Source organism: Panicum virgatum, unplaced genomic scaffold (genome assembly GCF_016808335.1).
Source record: "Panicum virgatum strain AP13 unplaced genomic scaffold, P.virgatum_v5 scaffold_4299, whole genome shotgun sequence".
In the NCBI taxonomy this organism is placed as follows: Eukaryota; Viridiplantae; Streptophyta; class Magnoliopsida; order Poales; family Poaceae; genus Panicum; species Panicum virgatum.
In genome coordinates, this window is record NW_024376377.1 from 38,215 (window position 1) to 49,017 (window position 10,803).

Here is a 10,803-nt window from a genome sequence, read left to right on the forward strand (position 1 = left end):
TATATAGGGCGTACTAATGGGCTTCTATCTCATAGGCCCATTAGTAACCCTAATCCCTCTTGGATCAATATCCACTTGGGCCTTTAAACCGTATTGTGATGATGGGCTCTTGGGCATATCACCAACAATCTCCCACTTGCACTAGAGACAATCATACATGCAAGCTTTCCAACATTCCAAACCCCTTAAGTGTGTGACCCGTTAGGTTCATGTGTAGGTGGTCGTGATCGGAAATCATTTCCGAATCACAAGTCAATAGCGGCACCTAGCAGGGCATAGTGACTCACAAATACACATAAAGATCATATCGGCCGAACCATAGATATACTCATACACCGATCCCTTTGCCACACGATACCAGTCAAGCTCAAAGCGAGATGCGTGCCACCTTTGTGATAGCTCGACCATTCTCTCGATCTAATAGTGGATTCTATTCATAACTAACCTTTAGTCATCATGATTAACTCTTTAATCACTTTGGCATGGCCATGCACTTTCAAATCCAACTATCTCGAGGGGCCCAGAGATATCTCTCCCGTTATCTAGGAGGGGCAAATTCCATCTTGATCCGCTCACATCCCATTCCATGTTTCATGACATACCTGTAAGCTGCTTTTGTAACTACCCAGTCACGGAGTAGCGTTTAGCAGCCCCAAGATGCACCACTACACACAGTGAGAAACAATGGCGATCTCAGGTCTAAGGATTCAGTAGGTATAACACTCAAGAACAACTGATGGCACATACAAAATAACAATCCCAACATTGTCTTGGAGTGGGTCAATCCAACACCATGTTCACCAACATGTGTCCACATCATTAATCCGATATCTCCATATCCATGATCCGTGAAACATGATCATCAATTAATGCATGTGCTAGTCTCAACGTCGTTGTTGTCCCACACAACGACATAAACTAGGGATAATTTAGAATCATATCATTTTCAACAAAGAGTTTCACGAACAAGTCACATACTTGATAATCAATGTAAAATAATCATCCATGGAACAAATAACAATTATTTATCATTACATAAACATACTCATGACACAAAATCTCCCACGCACACTAGAATCACTGATGTAAGTATCTAATACCCATAGATCTCATGTGCGCCTCATGCTTTGATTGTGGGAGAGGCTTCGTCAACGGATCAGCAACGTTTGAATCCGTGTGCACCTTGCAAACCTTCACATCACCTCTCTCAACAAAGTTACGGATGAGGTGATACTTTCGCAGTATATGTCTGGACTTCTTAGTTGTTCTAGGCTCCTTTGCTAGTGCAACGGCACCACTATTATCACAATAGAGGTCCACTGGACTGGACGCACTAGGAACAACACCCAAGTCAGAAACAAACTTTCTGATCCAAACAGCTTCTTTTACAGCTTCGGAAGCTGCAATATACTCGGCCTCTGTCGTCGAATCAGCCATCGTATCTTGCTTGGAACTCTTCCAGCTCACTGCCCCACCATTGAGGCAGAAAACAAAACCGGATTGCGATTTGGAGTCATCTTTGTCTGTTTGAAAACTAGCATCGGTGTAACCCTTTACAAGGAGCTCATCTTCGCCTCCAAATATTAGGAACATATCCTTAGTTCTTCTCAAGTACTTAAGGATACTCTTTACAATTGTCCAGTGAGGTTCACCGAAATCTGACTGATACCTGCTCGTAACACTTAGAGCAAAGGAAACATCTGGGCGCGTGCAAAGCATAGCATACATGATCGACCCTATGGCTGAAGCATAAGGAATCGTACTCATCCTCTTTTGCTCATCAGGTGTCGTAGCACACTGACTCTTGCTTAGAGTAATGCCATGTGACATTGGCAAGAAACCTTTCTTGGAATCTTGCATATTGAACCGATTCAATATCTTGTCAATGTACGTGTCTTGGCTCAATCCAATTAGCCTTTTTGATCTATCTCTATAGATCCTAATACCCAGAATATAAGCCGCCTCTCCTAAATCCTTCATCGAAAAACTCTTTTTCAATGAGATTTTAACGGCTTCAAGCATTGGAATATCATTTCCGATCAGTAATATGTCATCCACATATAGGACCAGAAACACAAGTGCGCTCCCACTAGCCTTTTTGTAAACACAAGGCTCATCTTCATTCTTGATGAAGCCAAACCCTTTGACTACTTCATCAAAACGAATATTCCAACTCCGAGATGCTTGCTTCAATCCATAGATGGACCTCTGAAGCTTACATATTTTCCCAGCATTTTTAGGATCGACAAAACCTTCAGGCTGTGTCATATACACATCCTCACTTAGATGTCCATTAAGAAAAGCGGTTTTGACATCCATTTGCCATATCTCATAGTCATAATATGCGGCAATTGCTAGGAGAATCCGAACAGACTTTAGCATTGCGACGGGCGAAAAGGTTTCCTCATAGTCAACACCTTGAATTTGTCGGAAACCTTTCGCCACCAATCGTGCCTTATAGATGTGAACATTTCCATCCATGTCTAATTTTTTTCTTAAAAATCCACTTACAGTCGACAGGTCTTACACTGTCAATCTGATCGACCAAGTTCCAAACTTGATTATCATGCATGGATTTTAACTCGGATTCCATGGCTTCAAGCCATTTGTCGGAGTCGGGTCCCATCATTGCTTCTTTGTAGGTCAAGGGCTCATCATTTTCCATCAATAATACATGGCGCTCCTCCGTAATAAGGAGGTTGAGCTTGTCAGTAGCGCGACGTGCCCTTATAGACCTTCGTGGGGCTGGTGCCTCAACTACGGGTTGTGCAACATCTTGCACATCCCGTGGATCTTCAGTGGGTGCTGAAACAGTTTCGGGTGTTTCCTGAATTTCTTCAAGTTGCACCTTGCTCCCACTAAATCCTTTTGAGAGAAACTCCTTTTCTAAGAAAACACCATTGCGAGCGACAAACACTTTGTCTTCCGCCTTATTGTAAAAATAATATCATTTGGTTTCCCTAGGATACCCCACAAGGAAACATTTGTCTGACTTTGGAGTGAACTTATCAAACGTTTGACATAAGCCTCACATCCCCAAACTTTGAGAAAAGATAATCCGGGACGCTTCCCAGTCCATATCTCATATGGTGTCTTCTCAACAGACTTACTTGGAACCCTATTCAGTGTGAACGCAGCAGTTTCAAGAGCATAACCCCAAAATGACAATGGAAGATCAGCTTGGCTCATCATGGACCTAACCATGTCCAACAAGGTTCGGTTCCTCCGTTCGGATACCCCATTCCATTGAGGCGTTCCGGGCGGAGTTAGCTGCGGAATAATTCCACATTGCTTCAAATGATCACCAAATTCAAGGCTCAAATATTCTCCTCCACGATCAGATCGCAGAAATTTAATTGTCTTGCCTAATTGATTTTGTACTTCATTCTGAAATTCTTTGAACTTTTCAAACGATTCAGACTTGTGCCTCATTAAGTAGATATAGCCAAATCTACTAAAGTCATCAGTGAAAGTAATGAAGTACTAAAAACCACCTCTGGCTATTGAGCTCATTGGTCCACATACATCGGTATGTACAAGTCCCAACAAGTCACTCGCCCTCTCACTCTGACCAGTGAAAGGCGCTTTGGTCATCTTTCCAAGCAAACAAGACTCACATGTGTCAAATGATTCAAAATCAAATGAGCTTAACAATCCATCTTTATGGAGTTGTTCAATGCGCTTCTCATTTATATGACCTAAGCGATAATGCCAAATAAAAGTGGGATTCAAATCATTTGGTCTAAGCCTCTTAGTATTAATGTTACAGACAGATTTATCCTCAAGATCAAGAACATATAATCCATTCACCAATGGACAATGAGCATAAAAAATACCATTGCAAAAGATAGAACAACGTTTGTTCTCAATTACAATCTTAAAATCACCAACTTCTTCCAAACATGAAGAAGAAATAATGTTCTTGCTCAAAGCAGGAATGCAATAACAATTATTTAATTCTAAAACTAATCCGGAGGGTAGAGACAAGTGGTAGGTGCCGACCGCCAACACCGCAACCTTTGCGCCATTGCCGACCCGAACGTCCAACTCGCCTCTTGCAAATCTTCTAGTCTCACTTAGACCCTGCAACGATTTGCAAGTGTGAATCATCGATCCAGTATCAAATACCCATGATTCACTAGAAGATAATGCAATATTTATTTCTATAACATTTATACCTGAAGTGGAAGTCTCACTTCCCTTCTTCTTCTTCTTTTCTTCCAAGTACTTCTTGCAGTTCCTAGACCAATGTCCCTTTTCATGACAGTGGAAGCATTCATCTTCAGAAGTAGGGCCAGATTTGGCCTTAGGTGCTGGCTTTAGCTTAGAGCCTGAGGACTCACCACCGGAACTCTTTTCCTTGCCTTTACCTTTGGGATTAGGAGGCGTCCAACGCTTCCTCTTTTTGTTCCCCTTCTGAATCATCATCACATGATTGGGATTCTTCTTAATGCTCTCCTCTGCTGTTTTTAGCATCCCATGCAACTCACTCAATGTTTTATCCAAGCCATTCATCTGAAAGTTCATGATAAAAGGCTCATAGCTCGCCGGGAGCGACTGGAGAATAACATCAGTAGCCAAGTCTTGGTGAAGTTCAGAACCAAGTCTATCCAAAGTCTCAATGTAACCAATCATTTTGATCACATGAGGACTGACTGGGCTACCTTCTGCCAGCTTGCACGCAAACAAGGATTTTGAGATATTGAACCTCTCAGTCCTGGCTTGGTTCTGAAACATCCCACGCAGCCCCTCGATCATGGTATGAGCATCCGCATGCTCATACTGCTTCTGCAGATCAGGGGACATGGTGGCGAGCATCAGACAGCTAACATCAAGTGAGTCATTGCAGTGCTTCTCATTAGCTCTGCGATCAGCAGCAGTTGCATTGTCAGGGAGATCATCAGGATATGGCTGCTCAAGAACATACTCCTTTTTCTCTTGCCTGAGAACAATTCTCAGGTTGCGGTACCAATCAATAAAGTTTGTTCCATTCAACTTTTCTTTCTCAAGAACAGAACGCAAATTGAAAGCGGAATTGTTACTGGCAGACATGATCTATAACATTAAAGTAAAGCAAGATTTCAGCACTAAGTTTATGTAAAGACTTTCATTAACTGATTTAACAAAAGACAACCTACTATATCAAAGTCATCTTCCCTCTAATAACATATAGTGGTTCAAGATCCATAATCACTAAAATTCTAGTGAGCTTTAGCATCACGGCTAGAAAAGTAGTGATACAGGTAAGTAACAAATTACTAATCACATCTCTATGCGACTCTTGTTTGTTGGGTGGCATCCAATGCCCCGGCCCCAACCCTATGCCTTAAAGCCCAAAACTGTTTTGATAGCTTTGTTGAGTAAACCAATACTATGCTTGTGAATGTCCGACATCCACCCTATACAAAAGTGATAGCTGAGGGTACTCTACTTTGGTAAACCTACCACACAACGATCAAAATTTATAGGTGCAGCTATTGGTAAAAGGCATAAAAAACTCAACCTTTTCTGAGGGAAGCTATTCTATCATGATTAAAGCATCCACCATATGTAAAAGCATGAAAGAATAGTATGACAGAAAAATAAACATCACAGGCATATAATCATATTATATTGTGAATAGTATGGCCTCTTGCATCACAATGGGCTCCATCGCCATGGCTCCAAGGTGACCTCCATTGCCATCCGTCCTGTCTTGTGGTGATCATCATCGCCATCATGATTGAAACCTCCATGAAAAGATACTAAGCTACTACATCTAATAGCTAGTGAAATAATTACATGAGGATTCAAACATCACAAGTCGACACGCAGGTCGTTACACAGATCGCATCTATGGAATCCCTATGAAAATCTCATCAGAGTGATCGCATCACCTCAAATCCGAGCCATTCATAATGCCTCAATTTTCACTAGGTCAATCACCTTGACCGTGCAAACTTTGCACTTGAGAAGACTGCATCTACACATGACCTTGATCTGTTGGTTCAATCTGCTGACTATGCACACAGTTAGTCCCGATGGTGATTCCAGCCGGTAGGGACATGTCGTATGCATAACAGAGAAAGAACACAAACTAATCTTTTGTCACATGCCGCGCAATCAACTCGCTCCAGTTTTAACCCCTTATGACCAATTGATCTAATCAAACCGTGCAAAAGTAATAGATCCAATCTACTACAACAACATATCACCTATATGCAAAAAGATCCAGACCAAAAACTACGCAAGATGGCTCTGGTACCACTGTAGGGAAACGGGTAGAATCTGACTCACTTTTGTTTAGAATTCAAAAGTTTGAATCCAGCTATAATGATCCTTCACCCCCCCCCACCCCCACCAGAGGTATAGAACTTGGTGGGCACGAGGTATAGAACCCCCTTGATATTTGAAATTTGAATCCAACTATCTACACATCCAATCATAGAAATAAGTGTATGCATAAAAAAGAAGGCATGTAAAACTACACAGGAACTGTTGCCTCTGAATTTTGAATTTTAAATCTTATTGATGTATAGAAGTCATAGTGGCTGGTCATAGAACTCACATAACACATGCATAGATTCTCCCAATTTTGGACTTTCAAAATCACAAACTATTTAATTGCTGAGAAAATTGAAATTTGAATCTCCAACATCACAATTACCGTCTTAGCATAAAACCAATGCATTTTCTCTTTGCCGTTCGAAATTTGAAACATAAACACATGTTTTCCTCTGAAGTTTAAAATTTGAATATTTATATCATAGAATAATTTATATGGTAGCATAGAATCAGATATCGAATATGTCATAGAGATATGTACATACATGCATAGAAAGAGACATAATGTCTGAGGATGAAAATTTTAAATTTCAAATCTAATTGGAACAAAAGAAAACTATGACCATATGTCATAGAGATATGTCATAGAGGAGCAGATCAGAGAGCTCCATGAGGCGGATGACCATCAGAGTGTTCCCCGGCCCTAGCGGCGCAGTGCAGCGGCATGTCCTCCATGCTTTTGGGCGCCGCCATCGTCAGCAGGTGGCTACCCCTGCCCTGGATCTCGCTTGCTGCGCAGCTGAGGTGCATGAAAAATACCTAAAAAAGGAAGAAACTATTGTCATTTGAATCAATTATATATATATACATCAGGAAGTATTTATGCTCAAGCACACACGTATATATGATTATAAACAACAGTGTAGGAACGATTAGCCGAGCAAACCCCCAATTTTTTCAAATCCGACCAAACTAACTGTAATTTACAAAGCTCATCCTCCCCTGCCAGTCGGATGAGCATAGAAACCTTTATATAGTGGCATAGAAACATGCCATGTACGCAAAGATCCATATAACAGTTTCTGTAGGGAAACGGGATAGGCTACGCTAGCATCACTACCGCATAAACCCAAGATACTTGCGAGTAGAAGATCATAGATCGTTACCACTAGACGCGCAGCGCAGCGGAAGAAGTCGCGCGTCGATGTAGAGGAAGTAGTCGATCACGTCCCACGAACCGAGCTCCTCGTACTTGATCCCAGCAGCCGATCAGCGCAGCAGTCGCAGCAGCGCCTCCACGGAGTCCACACGTACGGGGATGAAACGCCGGGCGTCGGTGTGCTAGCACCGCACGCACGGCAAGGGCGGCGGCCGAGAGAGAGGGAGGGGCGGCGGCTAGGGAGGTGGCGCGGCTCAGGTCATCGCCCCCCTAGACCCTCCCTCATATATATAGGGCGTACTAATGGGCTTCTATCTCATAGGCCCATTAGTAACCCTAATCCTCTTGGATCAATATCCACTTGGGCCTTTAAACCGTATTGTGATGATGGGCTCTTGGGCATATCACCAACAGTTTGGGGATGGGAAATTTTGAATTTTGAATCTAATTGGCTCATAGAAATTACATTAGCATGTTATAGAACTCGATCCGTGCGCCCCTGCGCCGGAATCCACGAGCTTGCAGCCTGCCACTGCTGCCAGCCGGGCAAACACCTCGCCGCACCGGCTCTGGCCCGCGCCGCCGCTGCCGCTGAGGCTGCCTCGCGCCGGCCGCTGGTCCCGTGCGAGCTGCGCGGCGCAGGGGGCAGCCCCTCCCCCCCTCTCCGGCGACCACGACGCGGAGCGTGCGCGGGCAGGGGCAGCAGGTGCAGAGCTACTGCTGCTGCTCAGAAAAGTGAACACTGTGCATGCGTGTGTGATGATAAGATATGATTGCATCGCATTGACTGTTCTGCCTTGCCTTTACCATCGGGAGAGGAGAAAGAAGAGCAGAAAGAAGAGAAAGAAAGAGAATCGAGTGCCTTACCTGGCTGCAGAGCGGTGCCTGAGCATGGAGCCGCAGCGAGGAGCAGGGGAGCATCTGGCGTGGGGTGCGCCGGGCGCCGCCGTTGCCTGCCTCTGCCCCGCTGTGGCGCTGTGGCTGTGGCATCGTTGTCAGCCGCGGGTGCACCGCGCCGAGCTGCAGCTGTAGGGCGGGGGCCGCGGAGGGAGCGGAAGATGAAGAATCACGAGTCGTCGGCGCGGTCCCGCTTGCGTAGGCTGGCGTACGTGAGCGCGAGCTGGAGTAGGATGTGAGCCTCCTCCGCGCCAAGAAAAAGGAGCTCACCAAGCTCTGCCAGGAGGTCGGTAGCTCCTCGCCGGGCCGCCGTGTCCCTCCAGCGCCGCCGCAAGCCGCCGCCAGGGGTGTTGGAGGCAGGTGTGGGGTGGGGCAGATTAGGGTTGGGGATGAGTTGGATGTGTTTATATACCTCGGATTTGGACTGAGCCTAATGGGTCTGATGTGGGCCGATGGGGGAGATTGGCTGAGAACATAAGGTCGGTCCAGGAAGCAAGTTGATTGGTTGGAGCTTCCATTTGTTATTGAAAGACCTAGGCTCCTTATATATATATATATATATAGTATACTATACTATGTGGCCGGCCATAGAATAACTTATTCTTTAGCCATGCCAACTAGCGGCATTATGACGCGCCAACCTGGCTGCCCCTCCCCATTAGGAGCACTGATAGCCTCAATTAATTAGCCACAATAATTACGATTCAAGAGCTACGACAATAATTACGAGAATTCAAGAGCTCCCACATATACCAGGGCATATATTGTAGAAAATCATTTACAGAAATTACCCTAACAATTAAATGGCACACATGGAGCATGGACTCTAGTAAATCATTAACGAGATTCTCGTAAATCAGATTTGTCAGGATTTGGATTCTAGTAGTACACACATATATGAGGGTATATATTGTAGTAAATCATTTATAGAAAATTACCATACAATAAAATGGCATAAAGGGGACATTGACTCTAGTAAATCATTTACTAAATCTTGTATGTCAGGTCTGCTGTCTTGATTTACACAGGTGGTAGATATGGATTCTAGTAATTCGTATACGAGGGATTATTCAAGCAAGTATAACTAGTAAAATAACTGTGAAGTTAACGGCATACAAGGGGCAGCCAAACCAGTGGGTTCTTATATTCTCGTAACATCTAGTATAACTTGTACCCTGCGCCTATACTTGCATGTGCGCTCCGCGGCTATGAATACGGATCAGAACAGTAATGACAGGGGCCTAATTACTGCAGCAGCAGCACCGCTCGGTTCAAGCCGCTTCTCAGTCATTAAATTCCCGTAACAATAGCTCGGCTCACTGGTCAACGTGCAATGACACTCGGGAATCAAAGCGAATCGGACGGGGAAGATGCGAGGGTGGCTATAGAATAACTATTCTATGGCCGGCTACAGTATATATATATATACTTAATTACATGCAAAGTGCAATAAAAATTTTACTCAATATTATCATATTTACTTCTATTATCTATGTTTGACATTCCATCATAGTAGAATTCTCTTGTTTTGTCGAGGACTTCCTGAACAATAAATCCGCACATGGCTTCTTGAATCGCCAAAACTCTTTCCTCTGGTATAAGTGTCTCTCGCATTGCATAGAGCTATGAAAAAATGAGAATATTAATTACAACAATTACAAAACGAGTTGAAACTTTGATAAAGTTGTTTACTTACTTCCTCTTGCCATATGCTATACGCCTTCTGGTGACCTACTAGACTATGGATGTTTTCTATAATATAGTATACGCATAAATTATTTTCGTGTGCTTGCCTTCGACACTTTAAAAGAAAATGAAGTCATTAGATATCCATTTATACATATACTAAAATAAATGGAACGTGCAAAGTAGAATCCCATCCGTACCGGAAAGTTTGTCTTCAATTTAAGTTCAGCGCTGAAATTATCACTATGCTTTCGAATGAATCTCTTCCAAACCCTAAACATGATCGAAAACAAATAAATATATTTGTCGATGATTTCAAAGTAATGGTGATTGAGGGGGTATGGCTGGAATTAATTACTTTTTTAACATGTCGGTCATGTCTTTGTATAGGTCTGAATCTTTCCGCAATGAGTCCATGACAACCGCTAAGCTCTGGTAATAAAATATGAAAACTAGTACCCAGTGGTTTCTGCAAGATTATATGAATCGGAGCCACTTCTTATTAGGGTTAATAAAATTCAGTTATATAGAACTAAAAGAGTTACAGGGCAGAAAAGACTGACTGAAAGTTGTATGGAAACAGTATGTAAGACTTGTAGTGCTAAACGGATAAGTACTTGTATACTGTTCTTGAATATTTCTGTAGGCTTGTCATGGAGATTCTTGCAATTCACAACCGATGGGTCGATGAAGCCGATGTGGTAGTACCCTTTTTTCTGTAAGTTTGAATCTCCATTCTACGGGATACAAAATGAAACAAGGAATCAATAGGTTAGGAACCTGTAATAATATTCCTT

The 10,803-nt window shown here is 43.2% G+C and overlaps 1 protein-coding gene across 1 annotated transcript; it reads right to left on the bottom strand.

Moving 5' to 3' along the window:
* Positions 1-9,778: 9,778 nt before the first annotated feature.
* Positions 9,779-10,597, bottom strand: LOC120694229. The gene is made up of 4 exons (XM_039977385.1): positions 10,365-10,597; positions 10,207-10,279; positions 10,017-10,121; positions 9,779-9,943 (listed from the first exon to the last, which is right to left on the bottom strand). Exons 1-4 carry the CDS (start codon positions 10,421-10,423, stop codon positions 9,779-9,781), a joined length of 402 nt encoding a protein of 133 aa, XP_039833319.1. The 5' UTR covers positions 10,424-10,597.
* Between the last annotated feature and the right edge of the window lie 206 nt (positions 10,598-10,803).